Here is a 27907-nt window from a genome sequence, read left to right on the forward strand (position 1 = left end):
GTTTTAACATTCCTGTTTATATTTTCTTCTCAAATAGACAGAAGCCTCACTGGTCCCTTTCCTACAGCCGTATTGGACTTATGAAGCAGCTACAAGAACTGCACTCAACAACAGTGGCCAGTAAGATAAGGAGCTGCAGACAATAGGCTACTGGAGAACTTCATAGTAAACAACTTTTACCTGGCTTTTCTTTCCTATTCTGGACATGCAAAACAGGTAATTAATTCTAAGTATGCAACCAAGAGTTCCCTCTTTTCCTCAGCTCCTTGTTCCTCACTACACTCTCCAGATCACCTCCTTAGCCTGACTTCTAGATCATTTTCACACAAGTAAGAAAATACCAACTGGCTCATTAGTATGACTGAGAGAGCTCTACAAAAACCCAAGCAAATGTAGAGAGCATCTTCACCAATATGAAAACACATGCATAGCATTTAGAAAGTTCTGCAACAAACCTAAACAGAATAAAGAAATACTGAATAAAATACAGCAAATACAGAAACACTGCAAGTCATACACATCACAATTCTGCAGGGTTTAAAAAGGAGTGGTGGTTCTGGCCCATTTAAACAACAGGGGCCGGACTGGGGTCAGTTAAATTAACACAATGCGCTCATTTTAGCAGAAGAACTTTGAAACAACATGTTGATGTTCGTCCATCAAAAATAATGCACATATCATAGAAGTGTGTCTTACACGTTTCTTATAGGGCTAATTATTTTGAACCAAACCCTGAACCAAAACGGCTACCACAGCATTTTTCAGTGCCATGCAGTAGCCTACCCTCTGGTATGCGCCTAGTTGGTCAGGGGTTCATCCTACAGCAAGATAATGACCCAAAACATAAGTCCAAGCTATGGCAGAACTACCTTAGGAAACAAGAACAAGATGGTAAGCTTAACAACATGGAGTGGCCAGCACAGTCACCAGACTCAAACCCCATTGAGCTGGTTTGGGATGAACTGGGCAGAAAAGGGAAAGCAAAGCAACCTACAAGTGCCACACATTTATGGGAACTTCTGCAACAGAGTTGGGAAGAACTTTCTGAAGAATATTTGATTTCCATTGTAGAAAGAATGCCACGAGTGTGTTTAGCGGTTATATCTGCCAAAGGGGGCTACTTTGATGAGTCAAAAATTTAGAATACATTTTGGTTTATAAATTGATTCCATGATTACTTTTTTAACTTAAATTGTTAAATTGTTCTATTCTTTCATTTCAGAGTACAATAAGACATTGAACTGCATGAATTTCAATAAAAATCGGTGGTCCGCCGACTCATTGCTATCTGGGTATCTGTATGCATGGTACACATTGTACAGTATCGCCTACAAGGTCTAGAATTACTTTGCTCAATAGTCATACAGCCGAGCTTTAATACCATACCAAGAACCAAGAAATCCTCATAAGCAGCTAGCAGGCCTTCTGCACAGGCCATTCACAAATTACACACATTCAATCAACTGCAAATGCAAAACTGGAGAAATGTCACATTATTCAAATCCACAGCGGCAGGATAACCTTCAAAACATCAGCAAGCACAATGCAAGGAGTGAAACACAAAAAGGCAGCCACAGCGGGACATTTAAACACCAGGAAAGAAACCAGCGAGCAAAGAGACAAAGAGACAGAAAGTGTATCTTGTGTTGATATGCAATGAATCAACTGTAATACCTAGTGTGACCAGCAGAGAAATTAGTTAGTTATACGACCATGGTGTATGTTGGTGGTTGGACAGACGAAGAAGAATGACTAAGGACGCTAGGTCGTTGTGGTGATGGTGTTCGGTCGTACATTAAAGTTTGAGTACAAGCTCATTGTGGATTAAGAAACCTAAGTCTCATCTTTAAGACTCAAACAACACATAGCTGACTTACATTTGTTGTCCACTTTCTTTCATGGAGATGTCCAACTGCAACTTGCTGCTTTGACAGTCATTTTGTTTGTTGACAGAAGTCTTTTCCTTTGACAAACATTTTGTTTGTTTGTTGACAGTATCGCAGATAGCTTAACAGGTAGCATGTTACATCATTAGCTAGCAACACTGGAAAACTAGCTAGCTAACGTTACTGCTGACGTTACTGCCAATTGAAAACTAACGTTACGTCTTTCAAACGATGTCGTTGACTTTGTTGTTTGTAGTATGGCAAGTGGTTAACAATTCATTTCAATGTTTCTTTTCCAGCGACGTCTCCGTTCAGAGTTTCGTAGAATCCTTACAGAGGCGTTTGATTGTTTGCTACTTAACTATTCAATCAGGTGACGCAAACTTTCACCTGGCGTAGATCTCAGCAAGAGTGTAATATCCTATTTTGACCACTAACACAGGGGCGCTGTTTCACTCATTTGAGGGAACTCCGTAAAAGATGGGGACAGGTTAATAAGAGACAAAGAAAATACAGTTTTCCATATTGAAGTTGAATTGTATTCTATATTTAAATAAGACAATGTATTCTCTTAAATCCTCAACTGTTTCAGCACCTTCCATACATTTCACTGACCAGTGGTGTAACTATATTGCTTTTTAGCTGCAGAGAGATATAGAAACATGAGATTCAACTGTTTGATACATTTTATTCACAGACAAATGGGTGAAATAAATAGAGGGGGGATGATTGTTGTCATACTAACTACTGTAATCACCTTCATCACCATACCATTTGAATCTGCAATACATTTACATCAGTCACTCTCAGTTAAATACATAAGTTAGAGTCAATAATTGGAATGTATTACATTAGTGTGGTTTCTAATTTCAGTAATATATTAGTTGTAGGTGAAGTTTTTATGCTTAATAACTTTAGCAAAGGAAATGTTCTTCTTTCCAAAGCACGTCTCCTGACGTTCATGAGAAATATGCTGCTTTTCTGTACAAATCATCTTTAGTGTGATTAAAACAGATCAAGTAGAAAATAAGTAGTGTTACAAATCAAAACCAGTTGATAAAAACACAATCACAAATATAAAAATAAGAAATTCTACAGCAAGTTGCATATTGACATCATAAAAATCATAAAAAAAAACATTTTCCAGTGTTGTATTGCTTGGACTTTGGTCTTGAAACAAAAATAGCAGCAAGCCAACTCCCTGTGTACATTTTCTTTAACTTTGATGGTATCTGTGTTACACTGAACTATTTTCCTATCCAAATCAATGCCTCAGTATCATTTCAGTGCAGTATATGATTGTATCTCATTAAACAGTTATAGTTAAGTTTCAAAAAAGTTAAACATATACTGTATAAAACTCAACGTCCCGACTTCTGTGTTTAACAATGCCAGCACTACTACAGGTGAAACATGTACATATAGCTGGCTTTTTCACAATTAAACCTCCAAGGACCTCATTCCAAGTGATAAGAATAAGGATATTTGTAGGCAGTGTGAAATTTAGCATTTTCAAACATAAAGTTCATGCCTCTGCTGCCTTTACGTGTGCCATGTTTGCATATAGCCATAGTAGCCTGGATTTGTTTAGGTGTGGTGCTTTGAGGTAATTTGCATTATTTCAATGTTTTTTTATTTATTTAATTTGTATCTACTGTAAAAGAAACACCCATTCTACCCTGGTGTCTGGACTTCAATGCTTTGCACAGTACATCGCATACATAAACATTTGAAAACACAATTCTAAATCAAGTTTCCTAAACTGTCTATCTGCAAGAATATTAAATTTCAAAAATATGAATGAATCTGGAGCTGAAAGCTAATACTCCCGGATGGACGAGTTAATTCCTGAGAAAATCTTCCTCGAGCTTCCAACTGACAATTACAAGATGGTTTTCCAGCAACAACACATTTTTAAGATGTGTTGTTTTTAATTTAATTAGCTCACATTCTTTAATATGCCTTTCAGTTAATTAAAGCAGATCATTGTCAAAAGTCAATTTATCTTTAGGCTTTAGCATCCAAACAATCTTTTGTATCCAAAAGTAAATAACAGTTCGAGCAGAACCAAGTTCCTCTGTTTCTGTCCATGTCTCTAGTACAACTCACTTGTAGTTTATCCATCTGGGTTTAAAAACATAGTCAAATACAAAAAAATATTATATTCTTAAAACTAATCAAAATAATCTTGGCAGAAATGTGCATATTCCATGAAGCAATGCAGTGGATCCATAAAATAATATGGTGGTATGTTGCCAAATGTTAAACTAGATTAGTTCCTGCAGTAATCTTTACACCACACAAAGAAATGTAATCTCATCCTGTCACTTATACAGTAAGTGCTGGTAAAAGGTTTACTTTAAAATAAAGCCCTACTACACTTTGCATTTCATATTACAAATTAACCAACTTTATTTTTTAGTTAGTTAGAATCAATAAAATAACATAATAAAATAGATTAAAAATTGCTGCCAATAAAATGAAGAGTGGTAAAAAAAACGTTTCAGTCTATCTGAAAAATATAAACCCACGTAGCATTCTTATTCATGCACTAGGCCAGTCAATAAAATACTGTGCTGGCAATGGTTACATTTTAAATGTCATACTTAACTCAAAAAAATCACAAAGAGGAATGAAAGATAATTACAAAAGTAGATGAGAAAAGTGATTTGTTTGTGTTTCAAAAAGGCAGTTTGAAAAAGTAAAGGAGAGTGACAGGAAGTGATGTCATCATGCCTACCAGCTAATGTGGCTTCACAGCTTTAAGGTCAGTTGGGATGGCTTTGCTGATGGCTGGCTGACATTTTCTCTTGGTCCACAGTTTGGTACACTGGTCAAAGCAAGTAAAAATGGTGACGACATGTTGAATGAAGTATTGGCAGCTTTTGTCCACACACAGGTTGAACAACAGTTCATAGTTCATTTGGTCACTTTAAAGTCAGAAATTGGTCTCATCCATGATGATCACACATATATTGATCTCAGAGGTTAGTCTCATCCCAGGTTGGGTCATTCATGTTCTTCAGAACTCTCCTGACAATCCTCTCCAGCTCTTTCCTCGCCCGCTGCTCCTCCTCCAGTGTCCTCTTCATCCTCTTGTTGTCCTGGAGATGGACAACCAAAAAAATGGGAGGAAAAGAGAGGAGAGAACAATGGAGGAAGGAAGAAAAACAAGTGGAAAAGTGGAGGGGTGATATGAGATCATGTTTTGTTTGGCTTGTGGGTTTTGTTGCACTTATGGCAATGAGCAATGTCGGAAAAGTGGAGGGGTGATATGAGATCATGTTTTGTTTGGCTTGTGGGTTTTGTTGCACTTATGGCAATGAGCAATGTCAATGTCGACTATTTGCAGAAATGCCATTACTAGTACAACAATAATAATTACATTTTTTTTATCTATCAGAGGATCTCAGCCACCAATATATTTTGCACTCCCTAATTGATAATGCAGATATGTATTTGATCACATTAATAGCAACTTCCTGGGGACCCTCTGGAAACCCCTTCAATACCTCTATGGGTTGTTGGACCTACATTTTAACTCTATAAAGTGGGACATATAAACAGGAAACTGATGATAATGACAAGTCTGGGTTAGTAACATGGACGGACTGACAATCTTGTGCGTTCGGGAAAAGTCCAGAACGGCACAAAAAAAGTCTAAAATAGCGATAAACAACAGCCAACATCAGGGGGTGCTAATACGATCACTTACTGTATATGCTATGTGTAAAAAAAGTGAGGAAGAAGAGTAGGCCTACTAGTCTGGCTATCACCAATCCACAGCCTGGTCATGATGAGGGACAGACAGCAGAGTTAATTTCACATCAGCAAGAGGTACTGGTAAAAGCCAGGAGCAGGGCACATTATAATAGGCTGCCTTTATCCCTATCTTAGCGAATTGCATAGTCAGCTGGGCATCATGATTATGAAAATTATTGTGCCATTTAGTGCTGTCAAACTTAACGTGTTTAATAATTTCTGTTAGGTTAATTTGAAACGCGTTAGAAATTATTCACGGGTTGCCCGCGATTTTACTTCGTTGTATATGAGAGGTTGTAGTGAGCTCACTTTAGCTGCTAGGATGAAGACTATGGTATTGAATTAAACAGGAAAACATCAGGCATGCATTGGTACCACTCTAAACATGCTAACAAACAGGGAAGGGGGCTAAATAATTCACCAAATTTGACCAAAAATTTAACCAAAAATCCTAGCTTGCACTTTCTGTCTGTCTTCCATCAGAGTGCAGTTTTTCCTTGTCTTTCATATTTTGCATTTACTATTGTGGAACTTACAAAGAGCAGCTGATTGTTTGTGAAAGCTTCACAGACTAAATTGATAGGGCCTAGTCATTTTCATCATTTCACAGCCTTAATATGAATCAAAAGTGTAATATGACATTGACAAAATATTAAATAGGTTATTCAATGCTAATTCTTTAACACAAAGCAACACATATTATATCAATAACAGCCAATAACCTATCTTTAAAATAATTTGTTTATTCAGGTTGAAGATAGTTGCAGCACAAAAGATGACAGGGAGAGTGCAGGGAAGTGCCAGGATGCTCCACATCACAATATTTCAAACGGCTCAAGTCATAGTCACAGCCTGGAACCATTTTTTTGCTTACCACCCTCAGCAAAAGCCTAAACACCTTTCTCTACAGAAAATGTTTCATTGTAAAGATGGTACCAACTGCAAATGGCAAATAAACACAACTCTAATTATCATCATTGGTTTGGAGATGTTACTTGCTGTCTGATAGTCTACAGTAGTGTGGCATAGTATCAGGACATCCTGGCTAGTGCGAATGGCCGGATGATGGGCCTATTTGGGAGAAAGTCCAGGGCTGTTTTTTAGCCCCAGTCTGTCCCTGGTTAGTCATAAATTTAAAAAAAACTGAAGACTCACCTGTTTGAGTCCCTGGACCTCATCTTTCAGACTGTACACAGTATCCACCAGACTCCTGCAGCAACAGAAACAGCTCTACTGTAACACACACTAACTGAGAGTGATATACCACTGACTGAAACATCCTCGCTTCTCATGTTCACATCGTGGTTTGGGTCTCTGTGACTTCTTTGAAATTTCATATATAGTATGTTTTTATCTTGTTTAGCTCATGTTAAACTGATGTAATATGTTTATTTTACTGTGACACTCAGCCACCCCTGCATACATGCTGTGAATGCCTACAGGTTTTCATTTGATATTTGGTAAGTTTCCACTTACTGTGTGCTGTTTTATTGTGTTCAGAAGCCACCATTTTCTATATTTGTATTGTATCTTTTGATCCTTGTATTTACTGCTGCAGCAAGTCTTTTTCCCCACTATCACTATTTGGGACCACTATCAAAGCCTAAATTATCTGCCTTAGTGCACATTAAGTATGCTGTACATAAAGACACACCTTCATCTCTCCTCTCTCACCTCTCCTCCACTACTGTTTGTCCATTGCTCCTGGTCTCCTCCACTATAATCTTCTCCTCCTCAGGGAACAACATCTGTACATCCTTCCTGCTGGAGCCTGGTTGAACCATGACAAGTTAAGTTATTAACAGTGTAAGTTATTAACCCTGCGTGATGCACAAACACATGACATGTGCACACAAACATACATTTTAACATCAAAACAAACACACATCCAGCCATTAAATATACTGTACTATGGGGTATATGATTACTGAAGCTATACTCATGGGGATGCCCACAGGCTCATTCACAAAGACACACAGCAGGTGAAAGGTTTGGGAAGATTTATAAAGATATACGTCTATCCCTAGTTGAAAGCTAGCTGGTTCACTGGCATGCCAGTGGTTTGCAACACCGATATCTTACGAGAAAATGAGGCAGTCCTGTAACTATGGGCGGTCCAGAGAATGTCATAATCCGAGTCCTCTGACTGGTCAGAACAAGGCAGGTTGCTGGGGAAACCAGCGACGGTGAGGCTGGTGTCAGCGAGTACATGGTTGTGCATGAGGTCAGTTCCTTGCCAGGCTGTACAATAAAGTAACCAGCAATAGATGGGGTTTGAACAAACCAAATTGAATGTTGGGAGGGATGATATAAACCATAATGGATGAAGGATGAGGGTTTGGGAAAAAACATATTGTAGTTGTAAACAGTAATTTTAAAAAACAAATATGAGATTTGAACCAAAAGCAACCAGAAATAAAATGTTAGATTTAAGGAAACAAAGGTAAGACACCATTCAGAATAAAAGCAGGATGAATGAAGTAGTTCATAAAAAACAGTGTTTGGAGGATGAGGAAAGCAGAGCAGTGGATTGAAGACATAAAAAGAGAAGAGAAAGAAAAATATTATTAGATCTGATAGGAGAGTACAAACTGGTGGTTAGCAGTAAGACAGCTAGCAGTGAATTAGTATGCCGATTTGTGTGTGTACTCACTGGAGTTGAGCGTCTGTCGTGTCTTGGCGCTGGTACAGTAGGCCTCAATCACTTTCAGTATCTGAGCATCCTCCTCTAGAGCTGCTGTACCTGAGACACAAGGACAGGTGAGATGGTGGAGATAAGAAAGTGTTCATTCTGTGCCTAGAATGGACCAGTGGCTGTGAAATTTAAAGCAAACTTTACAAGTTTAATTAAACTTTTATAACCGATAATGTTGAATAAATCAAATGCAGATAATTTGTGCCCGGCTTAGTTTTGCTAATGAACTAATGTAATTGCTGCAAACATTGCCGTTATTTCAGGAGTGTTTGGTTCTTGATAGCAGACAGATTAACCAGCATATTATTTACCATTAACCAACATAATTTAGTATGTTGTAAATTGAGCCCTTATGTTTTTGATAACTTAAATTAATGAAAGCCTGTGTAGAGCCAATAGAGATACCTGTTTATTATGTTGCACCAAGGCATTTAAAGAACATCTCCAACAGCGTTTTTAACAGTTTATGGGCACATTTTCCCTTTGAAGTGGGGTGTCTCAGTTGCTGAGTTTGCTGAGTTGGATACTTACTTTTTCTGACAGTAAAGTCCTCTTCTGAAGGTTTCCTCTCTGGCTTCCTCTTAGGGAGCAGCTTCTTCATGTTCTTAGGACTCTTACTCATATCCTACAAACAAAGACATAGACACATGTAAAGTAGGAATGTAGCTCCAATTTCAATATACCAGGACCAAGAAAACTATAAATGCTTGGGGTCAAGGGAAAGAATTTGGAGAAAAAAAATCTAACTGTTCCCTGTCTTCCTAAAAACATCCCTTAACACTAGAAAGGCCCACAGTTAAAAATGTACCCCTCTGGCATTTTTAAATGCATTTAACTCTGTTATTATAAAACCCCTTCATCTCTCAGTCCATGCCTATTCCTAAAATGGGTTTATTAATCATCTAGTGAGTTATGGGGGGTGTGGTATAAAAAGAAAATGAAAATATGATCATTTATTCCTAAAACTGCCAGTGGGTCATTTTTACTCACGCTGTATATTGCTGCGCTCAGCATTCACAATACGGCCGGTCGCCTAGCAACGCGTATTCTTTACATTTCTTTTGACAAGGTGGCTGCGATATGACAAGCGAGAGCAAGCTAGATTTGGAGAATCGGCTCGGACAGATCAAAGACCCGTCATTTTCATCAGATGAGGAAGCTTGCCTGTATCATCGCAGCAGCCCTCAGACGCTGATGGGACAGGTGCCTCAGTTACAGTTAAGCAATAACGTTACGCATCATAGTTAGATGTAACTTGTGTAGCATTTTCTAATGTTAGCTTACTGCACTAGCTAAAGTAATTATAAATATTCATATTCTTTAGTGTCGGCTCAACCAATACGGGACAGAAGTGTCTACAACCGGGAGCACGGGTAGTCACAGCCTGTGTGTGTGTGTGTGTGTGTGTGTTTGATCTGTGATGAAAGAGCCTAAAGGCCATAAACTGACTTTTAAATAGTTACTTTGTCAAGTCGTACTTATTGTTTAAAAAAATTTATAAAAATGAACAACTTAACTGCTTCAAGAAATGCCATATTTGCGAGTGCTGATGCTGTTTTGGCAGCGGGTAAATATTACCCGCTCAGCAGTTTTAGGAGTAAATGGAATGCTGGCCTTTCTAGTGTTAAGGACCCTGTAGGTCCCCAGATCCCACTTTGAGCAACACATTTTATAAAGCCAGTGTGCAGCACCTCCTTGAAGCAGAGAGCAGCCGAGGGACGGAGTGGAGGCGCAGGGCGAAGGCAGCTCAGGCTCCAGGGTTTAGGGGTACTCGGTGGCTCCAGGGGCCCCCACATCGGGCTGCTGCTGAGGGCCGTCCCATATGAAGAGGGATGAGGAAGGGTGTGGTAGGTGTGTCCAATGCTCCCTCCACGAGACTCTGAGTGTCTGGAGGGAGTGGCGGGTTGAGAGGGCAACTAGGAAAGCAGAAGAGACGTTATAGATAAAAGAAAAGATACTGTATGAGGGCAGTGAAGTAGATGTAGATCAACTGACTAACTGGTTAATTGTGACTTACTGTGTGACACACGGACTGAGGCTTGTGCGAGTGTGTGTGCGCAGCCAACGTGTGTGTGTGTTTGGTGAGAAGGTCCAGCCAGTCCTGTAGATCTTGCTGACTGTTACATGCCACCTGCATCCGATCACACTGGCCACCTGAAAAACACACAAACAAAAAAGTTAAAAAGACACTAAAAAAATGACACTGCGTCAAGACATTTCACCCAAAGTCAAGAATGGAGTTTAACAGAAGAAGAAAAGGTTTGTGTGAAAGCTTGCCATTATATAGATATGAAACAACTGTGTGTCTGTGTGACCTCTGCCTGTTTATCTGTACATTTAAACAGTATTCAGGAGTTTTCTTGCTTGAGTGATACTGTTGCTTGTAAAATATGCTATAGACTCCATTATATAGGAGTGCAAATGTAAGCACAGTCAACAGGATCCAAATTCCACTTTTTACCCTTCAGGTATCCAGTGTAAAGATGCTCAAATCAGGCTGAAGTGATCTTGTCATTAACAATTAAAATGGAAAGGTCCACTAGCTAAATAATAGAAAGGGCTGACCGGATATTTCAAAAGCATTCTTCAGGTTGTCTCCGTCTTCTATTCTGGAGATGAGCATTCCTGACAGTGGCATCCTTCCCTATAGAGACACAAAGAATTACACAATGTGTAAATCAGTGGACAAGAGACCAACCCACATTTGTATGCTGCTGAGAATGATAGTATGAGTGCTTTTAAACATAATTTTAGTTAAATCTCATGTACTGTAAACATACCTGGAAGATGAATCCACTCATTCTCAGGCTGGCAGAGAGCATGAGCAGAGTGTGAGGGAAGAGGACGAGGTAGCGTTCATTTGACTCCTGAAAAACAAACAAAAAATACCTTTTACGTACTCCGTACTCTTTTTGTGGTCGCTTTAAATGTCTTGTGTCTTCATTTGGGTCTGAACGCAACCTCAGTGTACGTTCACATGACACCTGTTTAGTCCAATTGTTTGGAGGTTCTGATGAGTACCTGACAGTTCTGCGTGTGGACTGTGGCTTGGGACATTTGGAGAACAGGGCCGAGAGTTCTGATGTCATCCCCCTCCCAGTTTCTGATTGGCTCTGTTAAAATCTGCAACTCCAGGTCCTTCTTCTTCCTTACCTCCTGGCACCGAGCCTGAACACACACAGAAGCATTCAAAGGCACATAAACGCACAAACACTCTAATCAATACAGCTTCTCTGTTGCCTGTTAGTTGGTATGATTACACATAAATGTCAGGAAACTGATTAACTTAAACACAAACTACTGTAAGTAATCCTTCAGCAAAATAACAAATAAAGGCATGCCTGTCAAACTGTTTAAGAATGATTTTATTCAGGTTCACATCATATCCCTCATTTCTATACTACATCGGCAGTTACCAGCAAAGGTTCTTGATTTGCGTGTTTTACGAATACACTCTGATGTTTTATAAAAGTTAAAAATGTGCTGTGATAGGTGCTAGTGACTGTGAAACAAGCAAAGCATATTTAAGACAGCTTGAAGTGTAGAAGTATCAATCTAACTCATTTACATGTGTATGTGTATTTGTATCTTACTGCAAAGCTTTTAAAGTCCATAATTGAAGCAATAAGATCAGCTCTGTCAGGGTGTTGGTCCTAAGACAAAGATAAAGAAAAAGAAAAAAACAAACATGTGAATTCATTGAAAATAATGTTTTCTTTCCAATATCATGCATAGAGATTAACATCCTGGCAAGTTCTTGTTTAGAAGAAAATGACCAATGTTCACACAGTTCATTGCTATGTCAGTGTTTCCTCTATGTGGTGGCGGTCCGCCACGGTTAGATTTCTTCCGCCACGGTATCAGAAAAAAGCCGTCTATCAGGAGTGATTGTTAGAGAGTCGCAGAATAGCGCGGACATGCGCTTCAGAACGCGAGTGAGCACGCGTGCCACTCAGAGAAAGGGGAGAAAGAAAAAAGAGACAGGCTGTCCGGAGGACCCGGTTGAGATGGCATGTGTGCATCCTTGAGAACTGTAAGTCGTATAGCCTAACTTATATTGTCAGTTCATTTAAGCCTGTATTAGTCTATAGTGCTTGCACATTTTTAGTTTCACCTTCACCTGCTAGCTAAATTGCACGTGGCTGTTGATTCAATACAACGCCCTTGATATCATATCATAGTAGGCTAAACCGTGAGTATTTCATACATTCATGTCCCGAAACATATTGGGGGAAATTCATTCAACATAATTCCAGCCAAATAACAATTAAAAGTAGGCTATGTTATTTGAACATTTATAACCTTACCTAACTGGCACTGCCCATAGACAGTATATGGCACTGCCTCCTTTTTTTTTTCCTCCATAAACTCCGCTCTCAGCTCTTCTGCCAGTTGCTGCATGAACTTCCTCCGGGACATTTTACAGCTGGTGCTCTCCTTGGAGAGGATGTGTGTAATGATTCCAGCCAGTTGTAGCATGTATAAAGTTATATGAACACGTAGACAGCTACCGGCCATCTAGGCTACGTGTAGGCCTACGGCGCCTTTCACAGAGCGAGCGCCCGGTGCTTTTCTTCTGATTCAGAACAGAGTCCATCTACGCCGTAGCCTTCGTTACCGACTCTGGCTTTGCCTTCGGCCCATCGGTGATGCCCACTAGAGTCCGGATCAGGCCGAATTTTTCTCCGAACCGGCCCGCGTCCGACAGAGCCGTGACCGAACCCGGCCCGAGCCCGACAGGCATTAAGAAATTTATGTCCCAGCCCGACACAGTTAAAATCTCATTTTTTTCCTCATACTAATAACACATGTAGGCTACGTTTGTTTGTGTGGAAAGCCCTTTTTTATTAAGCAACTGTACGAAGGCTTTCGGAAATGTCAACAGATGAGCGCATCAGCGCACGGGGAAACAAGCGCACGTTAATAAGCTGTTAAAATGTTCAATGGGTTAACCTTTCCTCATCTTTTCGTTTCCGACCGTGATCAGAAAACCAGGGGAGACTGGTTACCTCCAGGGCCGACGTTATAAAATGAATAACCACTAACTCTGCTCCGGTTGCATCTACAACACGTCTGCTTCCTCTTTCTCTATCTCTCTTCTGCCCACTTAGGCTATCACCTTAATGCCCTTAATGCCCACACTTGTTACTCGAGACCACTAGTTACGTTTCTCTGACAGAGACTATGATTATTACGAAGCAACCAAGATGCATCTTCAACCACGCAAAAGATTAAAAACAAAACCGCGAAAATGGCCAAAACAGGTAAAAGTGATTGTATTTTCTTTGCCTTTTGTGTAATGTATATAGCCTAAAAACAATTTTAAATGAAAATACAGACTATTTTAGGAAAAGTAAGGTACCAGCAGGATTGTATTTTTTTATTTAGCAAAGTTATTACACATATAGCCACAGAGGTACCATCTAGCAGCATGTATGCTACTCCGCATTAATGAGTCACCTCTTTCTGAATTCCCCTATAACCGAGCCTTGGAGTTATTTTTCCAAAAGCCAAGAAAAATCAAATGCACACAGCAAGGCTACCAACTTTACCACTGAAGCAAATATGCAATTAGTTTCATTATGAATGGTTTCATACTATAGCCTACTTTGGGTTTTGGTTTCCAAAGGAGCAGCGGCTCTACTCCGAGCTCTTCACGGATGACTGAGCTTCTCACCCTATCTCTAAGGGAGACGCCAGCCACCCTCCTGAGGAAACCCATTTCGGCCGCTTGTACCCTGCATCTCGTTCTTTCGGTCATGACCCAGCCTTCATGACCATAGGTGAGGGTAGGAATGAAAACTGACCGGTAGATCGAGAGCTTTGCCTTCTGGCTCAGCTCTCTTTTCGTCACAACGGTGCGATAGATTGAATGTAATACCGCACCCGCTGCGCCGATTCTCCAACCAATCTCCCGCTCCATTGTCCCCTCACTCGCGAACAAAACCCCAAGGTACTTGAACTCCTTCACTTGGGGTAAGGACTCATTCCCTACCTGGAGAAGGCATGTGTAGACCTACAGTTCCTCAAAAATACAGTTCAATCAAAACAAAATCAAAATGTGCCTCATTGTGTGTGAATAGTGCTGAATAAATATATTTGTTTGTGTTGCAGCGAAGTGTCCGTTCCGTTTAATACATAAAACATTTGGGGGGGGGGGGGTTCCGACAGATCTGCCCCCACTGCTAAAAATAATCCTAGAGGAAACACTGGCTATGTTATTTAATATCTATCTTTATCTGTACATTTGAAAAGCAGATGTCAATTGGCTTATTGGGTTTATATGGATAACAACACAGACAGACAGGTAGGTTCAAGCTAACCTCCATATGTCTGTCCAGTTCTTTCAGCAGCGTCGGGTATCTCTCCAGTCTGGTGAAGGGTTTACTCAGACTAGTGGTCAGAGTGAGGATCCCAGGAGCAGACGCCCCTTTTGACTCCATGTACTCCCCCAGTTCCTCGCTGTGATGCACACACACACACACACACACACACACACACACACACACACACAATATACAAAATATATATTAACATACATTTGGAACAAACACACAAGAAAAATACATGCACACACCTGCAAACATAATATCTACAAACAAACAACATATCTCAGACTGTACCTGTGTTGTGTGAGTACATTGACTGCAAACGGGTGGTTGGAGCAGTAGGCCACATAGATGATCTTCATCTGGGGCATCAGATTCAGGAAGAACCCCCCGATCCTCTGCTGGTTCTCTGGGAGTCTACACACACAAATGACATGTTAGACATAACACCTGCCAGTGCCACTGTTGGCATTTATGTAATAAAACATAAAGATAATGGATGATAATTATGGGGCATCAGCTAGTGCTCAGGGTTGCTTTGGATAAAAGCGTCAGCTAAATGACATGTAATGTAAAACATGTGTATAATGAATGTAATACAGAGGAAAAATCTAATAAATCATATACATTTGGAATCTCTACATTTACATCAAGGCTGCTTTTAAGAACATAGAGGTTCCTCTTCAGCAAAATTGGTAATTTGGTGACAAACATCAAATAGTTAACCGTACCAACCAAATACGTAATAGTTGGTCAGTATTATCTGTTTGTTGATGAGATTTTAAGATTTCATTTACACATTTTACAAACTTTAAAAAGACACCTGCTGTATCTCACTGGCCTACATCTACACAGGGCTCAGAGAAACAGACTTTTACTTTAGTCTACCACTAGATGTCTCTGTGGCTTTAATAACTGCCTACAAGCTCCAATAACAGGTCTGAGCTTCAGTTTGACTGCACCCCTCCTTTTTAAAGCAAAGCCCGAGGATGTATTGTAAGTTAAACAGGATGTTAGCTTGAGCAGTTCATCTGGGTTTTGTGCAGGTTTCAGAGAGCCAAGTTAAAGACTCTATAAGAGCTTTTATTTCTACCTGGAAGTGAAATAATAACCAACAAAAGTATTATACTGTAGTAGGGGTCAAACAGATGAGTGATAGTTGGGTGTTCAGAAAACCTAACAGGGTGTATACAGTTGTTGTTGTTTTTCTCAACTAATTGATTTATTGTTTGGTCTGTAACCTGTCAGAAAATAATGAGAAATCAGTATCACAGAAACCCAAGGAGTAATCTTCAAATTTCTTGTTTTGTCTGACTTGTCTGATATGCACACATTTCAAAGAATTGAACCACAGAATGTTTGGTCAATTTGATTGAAAATAGTTAATTACAGTAATTTTCTTTTGATTACTGTCGATGAATTAATCATTTGAACTCTCCTTTTAACCATGCTCTGTACAGAAGCCATTTAGGTGTGCCCAATAGTGCAATTAAACTTGCCGGTTAATGTATCATGGTGAAAATACTATATCAGTGCACTGACTTTGTATGCTCCTCCAAAGACTGAACCAACATCTGCTGAAAGGTTGAGATCTCCTCCAGATTTCCCTGAATGTGACTGATGTCAACACTGCTGAGTCTGCAAAACAGATGAGAGGGGAGGAGAGGAGACATTCATATTTTAATATATAACATATCAAAAATAGCTAAATTAGGCTAGTCAATCCAAGAAGGATATTAATTCATACTTTCATGAAATCCAATCAAAATGGATCGCTGACATTTTGAAGAAAAGGCTGGTATAAATACATCACTATACTTGCCAAGCTCCAATATATAGGGATAGTAATTCATGCATTTTTTTTTAAATATATGTATGTGTACAATATAGGACATAGGACACAGCCATTATGCATATAATATACAGTATATGCATGTTCTTATACTCTGTAAAATGTGAAGGATTATATTGGTATTGCAATAGATATGCTAGTGTGTGTATGTGTGTGTGTGTGTGTACCACTACCTCTAAAATCTGTCTCTGTTGAATAAAACAATAAAAAGTGTAAAAATAACTCTACTTGTCTGTGGGATGAAGTGAGCGCAGGTAGGAGCCCAGGAGACTCTGTAGCTCCCTCGAATATTCACTCTCTGCTTCCAGAATGTTTTGTAGAACCTGACAGAGACATGAACCAAAAAAACACAGAGATTTTCATATTAATTACAGTAAGCAATATAAAGAATAAGTAATGAAAAAGGATGCATTTGCCCATAAAAATCCCTATTCCCATAACATATATCTTATGGAAGAAAATATTTTCTGTGCACCGGGTATGCAAGGCTCGAAGCTACTTATCATTTGCAATTATTATCACAGTGGAATATATTCAGATTTTGGAGTAGTAAGTCCAACTTGGAAAATATAATGGGTAAATAGACTCTTCTTTTGGAGCTTTCTATAAAAATGTGCTAAATTGAACCATCCACAATGACTCTATAAGATGTATTTTGTAATAAGCTAATGGAGAGAGATATCAGACCCTACGGAACTGTAACACTGGCTCGAGTAGCTTATTATGCGTCTAACTCCACAGAATAATTGGCTAATCTTTCCACAACATCACAACCTCTCAGGAAGAGGGTTTTGGTAATGAATTGTTGCATTTTAGACACATGTTGCTGTGTCTCCCCTCAGGTCTGGAGGTAGTAAAATTTTGAAGCAGCTCCAATTATTTATCTATAATACATTTGTATGTAATGATTTTTTATTTAAACAAAGAATGATATGTAAGAGGCCACTGAGAGGATGCCAGTGCAGGCATTCGCAACAAGAATATGGTGCAAATGCTGACAAAGAAAAAAGCCTAAAGCCTGAATCTTCTACTTATACAAGCTTCCGTTCCATCCATTAGAAGAAAGACAAAAACCTTTTTATTTATATTGTTTTGTTTTGCCTTTCTGTCTGAGAACAGCTTAGACTTCAGGCAGGGACGGTGAGTGAAAGTGTCAGGTACCCCAACCGAAGATGGACTGTCTAGAGAGACTGCAGAGCTGGCTGCATTATTAAAAGACACACACTCACACACTCACTGGCAGAAGCCAACCCTGGGGCAAGGCTGCCCCAGAAACCACTGAGATGGAAGAAATAACCTACATTACATCTGCTGCACTCTGACACGCACGCACACACACACACACACACACACACACACAGACAGACTTACTCACTCACACAGGGGTGCCATTCAGGCTCCACACGCGATCAAATACACACGCACAAACACAGCTACACAATCATTAATTGGATGTGCAGATGAAAAATAAATTGATTGTACAAAAGCAGGCTCACATGTGAGAACTATCTGTTAGTTCAATTCACTCCATCAGTCTAACCAGGAGAGATAGAAAGCATACACAAAGGAGATATTTATTATTATTATTTCTGGGTAATGATATCTTCAGTATTCATTACCAAGAAGTCTAACACGTACCCTGAACTAAACCTAGAACGACCTAATTCAAATTCAAAATCGTAATCATAGTCCTAACCCTAAACTATTCTGGTAGAAGTGAGAGCCGGTAGATTTCCATCCTCTTTCCATGATTGTGACAACATTTGGTCATCATAAAAAAAACAGGACATTTGTTAGTCACACATGCATACAGACACAGAGTTTCTTAAGAGTATGATGCTCACCACATTGTAGTAGGTCTTACTGATGATGGTGGTGTCAAAACCTTTGGGGGGGCTTTTCAGTGTCCCAGACTTTGGCTTGTCTGATGTCTTGTCTAAACAGAGATAGAAGGAGAGAACAATTCAAAGACCTGATGGACACTATAACAAGGTTTAAGCAAGTAACATCAAATTACAGTAAAAAACCTTTAAAAAAATCCTTTACTGTATGAAGTTCTAACTGCAGGGCAATGCTGTGTACATAGATTCTACAAAATGTAGGACAACCAATGATTGAATGCTTTACTTTTACTGACTCCACAATGTAATTTCACTGTCCTGGTTATTTTTATTTTCATTGTTAAGCCAATAACAGCGCATGCTGTCATATCCTACAGTTTACTATTGTCCCTTGCAAACATTGCAATGTAAAGCCAGAAGACTAATAAGCATTTTTTTTTTATAATGGGAAGCTAAATGCACTTTTTAGACTTATCTCACTGACTAGAGGAAGTAAACTACAATCATGATGCAATGAAAGATACAAGGAGGTATTCTTTGCTTAGCTTTTCTTTTGATGATAAGATTAGTCTTGGTCTTGGAGCAGAAACAAAGGACGGTCCAAAGACTACTGTATAACCTATAGTTCTTTGGTTTTCATGTGTCAGTCTCAATAACAATGATTTATGTCAGTAAACCAAGATGACATGCATGTGCAGCCTCCTATCTCAGACATCATACTCCCACTCCCACTGGCCATATGCATTTACTGCCATTCCTCAGTGCGCCAATATCATGGTCATTGTTTTCTGCTGTAAGCTTTAATTTAGGAAGTTCCTTCCTATACAGCAGCTCAGGCACTTCCTGTCTTTGTGTGCATGTGGAGCTTCCTTCCTTAGTTCCTGCCTTCCCTCCTTCAGAAAGCAACACAACCAACCAACATAATCAAACCACGAGGATATGGCTCTTACAAGCACAGGAGGCAGCAGTTAACAGCCTTATGAACTCAACAGTGACAAACTCATCAATCCTAAAATGTAACAAATAAGAGAAACACCCTACAGATAGTGCTCTACTTTAAGTATGTACACTGTGTACAAACACACCGTTATCAACAACATTACCTGGTGAAAAAAAAACAGTAGTGGACGTGGATTAAATGAGCTTCTCTCAAGGTATCCAAACACTTCTCGATATAAACTCCATGAAAGTAATGGCTTCATTATTTTTACAATCTATTTTTGGTTATTACAGAGGGAAAGAACCGCAAAAAGATACCGTTGGGTACTGGAACTGGATTTCAGCTACCAGTAAAAATGTGAACGGTACCCAACCCTTCTCGCCTGGGCCACATCTCTACGCGCTATAGCGGCCTGAGTATGCTCCCTCCTTCCCCTGCCCAGGCCACATCGCTACCTGGATGTGTGACGGCTAGACAGAATAAAATGGGACACGCCGGATCTCTACATGAGCCACAGCTGAGCCGCGATTGATTGAACCGCGCTTGTAGTTATAGTTACGAAGAAAAAAGAGCTGCACCCACCGCTTCCTTTCAGTTCCCGTACATAGTTACTGGGGAACCACCCAGAATTGCCGTTGAACGAGCCTTCCCACCAGCCCCCATCCTCCTGCCGGCTCACACTGATGATGTCGCCCTTCGAGAAAGAGAGTTCGTCCTCATTGGTCTGCTGGAAAGGAAAGCGCGCCTTGAACAGCACGTGGCCACACCCACTGCCCTCTGACATGTCCTGAGGAAGAGGAGAATAAGAGCTGACTGAATCTGTGAGTTTTCATAACAGACTAATATCAGTTTTGTATATCTAACCCTAGTCAGTGTTTGTCTACTGTCAGGAACTCACCAGGCTGCGGTACTGAGGCTGCAGGACTTTTGAGGAGCGACTCTGAGTGTTCAGAGAGTCAAATGACTTGATCCTCAAGTGTGAGGAGAGCGGCACACACTCACTGTCTTCAGAAACACCTAAATCTGCACACAGCGGTTCAAGTAATAGTAACTAAAATTCATTATAAGCCCTGGTAAGATAATGATACTAATACTAACAATAAACCTAGAGCATTTATCAAAATAATATTATTTTATAAAGTACAAAGTTGCATATAATACAAATACTTACACGATTAGAACTGCTTTTAATAATAATGTGCACAAAAATATAAACTTTTAAACTTTAAACTTTAAAAGGTTATATTAGAGCACTAGCAATACAAACTAAGTAAAATAATAGAAAAATGAAAATACTGCAAACTTAAAAAGTGTGCCTTAAAGAAAGAAACAAATCATTACTAACACATAAACACAATAATCCTACCTTCAGTAGCTTTGTTGAGGGCAACCAAGGAGTTTAGGACCTTGGAGAAGTTCAGTCCCTGCAGGAGGTCATTGACCTCAAAAGGCTAAAGCGGAGGAAACCAAATAAAGAATATGAAATCATTTTTAAAACAGCAATAAAACAATGAGGAGTTTGAGACAGAGGAGAAAAGAAGACATCATCTTGCATCAGTTCTCATTACAAATTTACAAAATTAAAACATATGTCAGCCTAAAAATGAAGAAATGCTGAGTTTAGTGGGGGTTTACATCCCTGCTCCTACTACAGTCTGGAGCAGGATTACTCAAAGTCTGAGCTTCCCCTTGTAATCTCCCCATCACACACACACACACACACACACACACACACACACACACACACACACACACACACACACACAGTCATAATCAAAGTACCTCTGAAGCCCCTAATCTTATGTATACTGTACACTGACTGACTTCTACATGTTCAAGGCATGAAGGTAAGCAATGTGGGGCATGAAAGTCATAGCTAAAACATTGTGATTTAAAAACTTATTTTAAATAAAATGCCCATGGGTAAATTCTGAGAGCAGCCAGAAATAGTTGAACATAAGATTTACTAAATCCTAAATCTGCTATTCTTTACCGATTGGGTCTCTTTAATCTAACGATAAAACTACACTGTTCTTTAATGTAGTCCTCCTTGAACGCACTTGGCCTGATTTATATACACAGGCTGATTAGTAGTCAGGGCAGTATGGGCCCAACAGTTAACACACACTTTCATCTCTCCCACTGGCATTGGGCCAAGATACCATATGAGGCTTTCTATGCACTGCTGCATTAGAAATGTACCAGTGCTAAGGTTGCATTTGTATATATTATAGGTATTCAGCTGCCGCGCTTCCACTACAATAATGTATCAATGAAAATGATCAATACAGAAATCTGACACTAAGAACCACATGCAGAGTGTCAGCGACAAAGAGAGGCACTTGCAGAAGGATCTCATACCTCACTAATGGAGAAAATGTGCAGTTGATATTGAACTATTAGATCTAACAGTTCAATATCAACTATTCTTTCGGGGACCTATCTAGAGACTAGTAGAGTTTATGTTTGTCTTTGTTAATTATCATGAAGTAAACAAGGATCTCAACTGGCTCAATAAGGCACAGGACATCTCTGCTGCTAATGTCTAATCAGAGTCCAGTATTATGAAGTGTTACATTCCTCTATTTCCACATAATGCATTATTTGTCATGAAGATTATTTGTTCATCTTTAGGAACAATTTAGTTTTACTGCGCTTGAAAATTGTCTTTACTTGTCTTAAACTGTCTTTAATAAAGTAAAACCTGCTGTGAATGTATACATCTTGGAATTAAAATTAAAATTGTTTTCATGAAATGAGTGTCTTCTTTAAGTTAATATAAACACAATTTGACGTAAATTAACAGTAAAGATGATAAAATCAGAAACCAAATAAATGCAGTTCCGTCTTGCAGGTTATAGTGAAAATACTCTCATGCAGCTGTTAGAAATACATAATTACAGCATGCTTAAAACAAACGCCTGCTATTGGTCAAACAGCTTACCTGATAACAGGGAGCGCTTGATTTAATGCGGCATACTCTAAATGCACAGAATCAATATTCCACACGATTAACTTTAATCAACAGCAAAAGCCAAATTTATGACCTGATTAACTGTTTAGCTCAGAACTCAACCACACTCATACTGGCACTTGCTGTCCACTCTGTAATCCTGCTCTATTGGACCGACCGTCCTCGGCTTGTCCGAAGAGTGTCTGGGAGAATTACTATGCTGATGTCAGTCAGGCAGCTGGTAATGGAGGCCTTGGCTTCCAGCAACATGGCTCACATGCCTCTAATCAACCTGATTGAAAATCCACTGACTGCCTGACATGTTGCATTGCGTCAGCCCACCCTTCTCTCCTCTATTTCATCTTTTCATACTCTTTACATTTCTCCTTTACCACAGATTCATGATTCTGTTTAAAGCCATCCCTCATACTATGTACTGACTTGGCTTTAAAGGGACATCAAAATCATTTTCAAGTCTGGAGCAAAACCTTGTTATAGGTCTACAGCCCAGGACTCGTGTGTTGCATAATCTGCTCTTTTCCATTATGATTATATGGCTTTTTCCCTGGCTAAGATCAATAGTGTGTGTGTGTGTGTGTGTGTGTGTGTGTGTGTGTGTGTGTGTGTGTGTGTGTGTGTGTGTGTGTGTGTGTGTGTGTGTGTGTGCGTGTCTCTCTACACACCCACTGTGGGGCAGAATATAACCTGGCTTGACCCACTGTTGTGCAAACACAGACACATGCACACACCCTACTACGTGTTTTTGAGCTCTGATAACAATACAGATATTATATTAAATTAACATGCCAACAGCCGAAGAGCATTTCAATTTGTATACTAACAAATAAATAAGTCTGCCTTTTTGACCAAAGGCCAGCTCTCTCCTACTCATCAGCTCAACCAAGTCACATTTTGTGTGAACACGTGGCCTAATGGACAAGTTGGGTCTGACTTCGGATCAGAAGATTGAGGGTTCACACCCCTTTGTGGTTGAATCCTCCAATATCATTTGAGGAATCACAGTGGTGGCCAGCAAGTAAACACAATGCAAGCAATCCTACTGCTACATGTAACTTGATACAAAGTTTGCAATAACAGAGTATTTTGCTCTGCAGAAATACACATAAGAACGTGGGAATCAATTCAACTCTCATATCTAAACCAAGCCGTCTAATTCCCCTCCACAGAACTTAACTTGGAAGGTAGTCTGACTGAAGATCAAAAACTGGTCCAATTTAGTTTTTTCTGTCCCTGATTAATTATGTTGGCTTGTTGGCAGGCTAGTTCACTCAGCTGGTTAGAGAGTGGTGCTAACCAGGAATCCAGACACAAGCACACCTTACTACTTCCAGGCACAAGTACACACCCTACTACTTGTTTCTGAACTCTGATGACAATACAGATATTGTTTTAGATAAACATGCCAACAACCTAACATGAAGAATTGGTACGTGATTTACTAACAATTAAAGCCATCAGTTCCAACTTATAAACCCTTTATAAAAGGTGACTTATAAGAAGGTAGTACCAGAACAACTCAAATTTTTGGCTTACATAAATCATTAGTGTCTATTATGAAGCACTCATTGGATGTCACCTTTGTATTTACCACTATGTTAATGTGGTTAGATGTCTGAATGGTTAAGAAATAAACATTTAATTAGTTTCAAAAAATCTAATGTATTTGTAATGTATTGCTCATTTTCATGGAAAATCAGAAAAAGAAATTCCCACCACATTAAGCACAGGTTGCTAGTGGGTAGGCTAACGTTACACCTGTTGCTCGTGCCGTTAACAGGAGTAACGGCTGGGAAGTATAAAAGACGTCTGATAAACAGCAGAATACATACGTTTTAAAAGGTGGTATAAATAATAAATAGGTTTAAATGAGGTCATCTGTTTTCTAGACTTCATAACGTTACTGTGTAAGTGCATTAATAAATACGTTATTATGTTAACTCACCTCCACACCGAAAGCCCCGCAGCCTTTAATAAACTCGGTAATGTTCCTCTGACACTCGTTGTCGCCCCTCGGTTCCTGAAAAAACTACACACAAAAAGAGACTAAATAAGCTTCAAATATTCACACGAAATATTAATAAACTGCTAATGAATGTGAATGCTTTTTTAGCATGAATATATCGTATTTCAGGCGTTGCTAGTGCACTTGCTGCTTACCAATATCAAGCTCGCTAAAAAAATTTGCTAAACTTCCGGTTTCAACTTTCAAACTAAGGCATTATGAGAGACGTTTTGTGTTTAAAAATGGACTTTCGGTAAAAGTTACATTTACCATTATGCTATTACAGTTAGTAAGTAGATACCTATGTGTTGTGATCTTGGGTATCTTTATTTTTTCAATTACTTCTGAGTGATCAATTGAGTTTTTAATCTTGTTCTCCAATTTACATAATTTGTCATATCTGCCAAAAAAAAAAACTCAGCTACAAAATATATATCACATAACTTGGAATGAAGTCGGATGCAGTCACTAAAGTGGACCAGCTATGGCAAAGCTGTTCCTAGAGGAGGTAAAATAAACAGTAAGGGGTGATCAAAGCAAGCTGCTGACACGTTTAATGCCCTTATTTTGAAAGAAGCAGTGCCTCACTCTGTGTGGAGTTGTAACCATAGGTTGTAACAGAGGTAGGCTACTTTGATAAAGATCTACAATCTCACAGGGAAGTTGGATAAGTCAAAGGAGGATATGACGTTGACAGGTTGGTCCAGAGAGAGAGAGAGAGAGAGAGAGAGAGAGAGAGAGAGAGAGAGAAATAAAATATAAATACATTTTTTTGACAACAAACACAAACAAGAAAACACGAACAAATCTTTAAATTCTTGAGAATAATGGCAATTGGGATGTTGTAGGCTATTGCTTATTGCTCATATTAAGCTTTTTGGCTTTTTCCCTTTCCTTTATTGTGTTATGTATCTTTTTTGTCCACGTTATAGTGAAAAGGTCCACCCCAAAGGGACTTAGGCTACCATCTTATGCACAATACAAAAGAGAGTAATCAGAATCATAAATAATGTTGGATACCGGGAATATACAAGTCCTTTATTCTTCAAGTCACATATTCTGAAATTCATTGATCTGGTTAGATTTAAGATGGCACAAATCATGTTCAAAGCAAGAAATAATTTACTTCCAGGAAATTTACAAAAAATGTTTATGGAAAGACAGGGTGGATATAATCTGAGAGAACAAATAAACTTTAAAAAACTTAAAATAAGAACAACTCTAAAGAGTATGTGCATCACGATTGGTGGGGTGAGTTTGTGGAATGGATTAGACCAGGTGCTGAAACATTGTACAAATATAATAAAGTTTAAAAAGTTATATAGAACCACTTTATTAAAAGGATATGAAGAGGCAGAGAGATGACTGGGAAGGTGTGTTGGGGTGCGGATTGTTACGTGATGGGTTGCAAAAATGTTGTTGACTTACCTACGATGTAGATAGATGAACAAAGGATTCGAATCGTGAGGGATTGGAGAAGTATTGTTGTGTATATATTGGTTGTCCTGTTGTGGGAATGTATGATGAATGAAGAAACGAATTGGGGTGAATGAGGGGTAGGAAACATTACAAGCTTCGGCTTCATCCTGCTCCTTTTTCGGACTATTTTTTTTTTAAATTGGAAATTGCAATAGTATTTTTAATATTAGTTGTAAGCACTGTATGTATTTTTTTTCCCCGTTGTGTGTTACTACACACTTTTTGTTGTGTGTGTGTGGGTGTGGGTGTGTGTGTGTGTGTGTGTGTGTGTATGTATGTGTGTTGTGTATCTATGTGTGTGTGTGGGTGTTTGTGTGCATATGTGTGTGCATGGGTTTGTAAGCATATGTGTATGTGTATCTATATAATATATGGGTACAAACTATGTGTGTGTGTGTATATATATATATATATATATATATATATATATATATATATATATATAAATATATATTTTAGTTTTGTTTGAAATAAAAATAAATGAAATGAAATGAAATGAAATGAAATCTTCCAGAGAAAACACTGTTCACAAACTGCTCCAAACAGCTCTATTGTAGTCCAGCCTTGACTTCCGTGACGAACGTGCGTCACTTTGTAACACACGTTATAATGCTCGCCTAGCTGCTAGCCTGGCACTGCCTCCGCAACCATAGACAATGAAATGAATGGACAAAGCTACGCCGTAGATTTCCACGGAGACCAGTGAAGTCTATTAGAATCACCTTTCCGGTGATGGCTGAGCGTTACTGCGCAGCCTCCAACTGAGCTTGACGACGTAGCTGTGACATGAGCAACCTGTCTGAAAGTTGTATATATATAATATACAATATAATTATTGCTAAATAAAATGCTAGTTAACATTAGTAATTAAACTTAAACAGTTAATGTAAGTCGAAACTGCCTGCAAGCTTCTCCTGACTATACGGTAATTTGTCTACTATGCGACAGAAAGTCACGTGGTTATGATACAATCGTTAGCCTGTTTTTACAAAAACGGCTGCTACGGAGCCATAACGTGAGGTACAAGGTAATGGAGCCTTTTATTTTTTTTTAAAATGGACAAATAGAGTCTTTAAATGCTTTTGATGTAAAGTTATTCGCTGATGCCAAAATGAATGGCAGTCAATGGAATGCTAACGGCAGATAATGGCTTATTAGCAACAAAATGGCTCCATAGGAGGTATGCTTTGCAGAGGCTCGCTGATCCCCTTGTCTGCAACTGACAAGCTAGCAGTACTTATTGCGCATATGTGACTCCCACCAAAGATGGTACAGAAGTGTGTCTCACTTTGTAGCTAAAACAGAGAGCTCAACACATAGGGTGAAAAGAGGAGCTGCAGCAATGTGCAGGACAACAAAAATATGGTGTTTTCTGAAAATTAAACCAGATAAACCTATTCTGGTACAACCTCTAAATACAATTATGAACCTGAAAATGAGCATAATATGAGCACTTTAAGGCCATGATTTGTAAATACTAGGCTACTCTAGAACTCTTAAAACATTTTACTGTGAACACATGAATGAATAAATAGCCTCATTATAATTAGGGTTATTTATTCTAGCTATAGGGTCTAACGTTTCTATGTTATACTGATTTTCATGTTTTTATATAGCCTGCCATATATATATATATATATTCAATAATGGGTTGTTTTATTCTTCCATCGTCCTTTATCCCTCCGTCCACTTACTTTGTCTACCGTCCCGGGTCGAAGTCGCTCTAGCAGCCTGCACAGCACCGCTCCATCCTGCAGAGACGCCTGGAGGAAAGTCTCTGGATCCGAGATGCTTTTCTTGGGAGACTCTAGGACCCCCAGTGTTATGAGCCACGTTACCGTCTGTTCGGCCGAATTCATGACTTGATCTTTAATGTCATAAAACAACAGCAGCAGCAACAACAGCAGCAGCAGCAGCAGTGTCCGCGCTATCCTACTTGTGGTCAGTCCAAAATAAGACAGGAGGGTCAGCCCCGCCTTGTTTGAACATTACAGTCAACGCGCACTGGTTGGATGGATCAGACAGGCTGTTGTTCCAAAGTAAATGTAATAATGAGAAAGGTGGTCCCTTCCTTTAACCTTTAACAGCTTTGTATTCTCTCTCTCTCTTCTCTCTCTCTCTCTCTCTCTCTCTCTCTCTCTCTCTCT

General features: G+C 39.2%; 1 protein-coding gene and 1 long non-coding RNA gene across 2 annotated transcripts in view; both read right to left on the bottom strand.

The window, feature by feature from the left end:
- The window catches only part of LOC114550746 (uncharacterized), a 122786-nt gene extending 120510 nt beyond the window's left edge, over positions 1 to 2276 (bottom strand). Inside the window, exon 1 of the long non-coding RNA XR_003691732.1 lies at positions 1878 to 2276. This is a non-coding gene — a long non-coding RNA (uncharacterized LOC114550746). The remainder of the gene's footprint in view (positions 1 to 1877) is intronic.
- Positions 2277 to 2560: 284 nt separating this feature from the next.
- On the bottom strand, positions 2561 to 27824 carry arhgef7b (Rho guanine nucleotide exchange factor (GEF) 7b). Its single transcript, XM_028571915.1, has 21 exons — positions 27455 to 27824; positions 24222 to 24305; positions 20672 to 20756; positions 20204 to 20328; positions 19888 to 20092; positions 18369 to 18460; positions 16753 to 16847; positions 16215 to 16310; positions 14967 to 15089; positions 14667 to 14805; positions 11937 to 11996; positions 11365 to 11511; positions 11124 to 11210; positions 10909 to 10987; positions 10361 to 10497; positions 10035 to 10259; positions 8875 to 8968; positions 8302 to 8391; positions 7323 to 7419; positions 6804 to 6858; positions 2561 to 4990 (listed from the first exon to the last, which is right to left on the bottom strand). Exons 1-21 carry the CDS (start codon positions 27617 to 27619, stop codon positions 4868 to 4870), a joined length of 2403 nt encoding a protein of 800 aa, XP_028427716.1. The 5' UTR covers positions 27620 to 27824; the 3' UTR covers positions 2561 to 4867.
- Positions 27825 to 27907: the final 83 nt, after the last annotated feature.

The sequence above is a fragment of the Perca flavescens genome, chromosome 24 (assembly GCF_004354835.1).
Source record: "Perca flavescens isolate YP-PL-M2 chromosome 24, PFLA_1.0, whole genome shotgun sequence".
Lineage (NCBI taxonomy): Eukaryota > Metazoa > Chordata > Actinopteri > Perciformes > Percidae > Perca > Perca flavescens.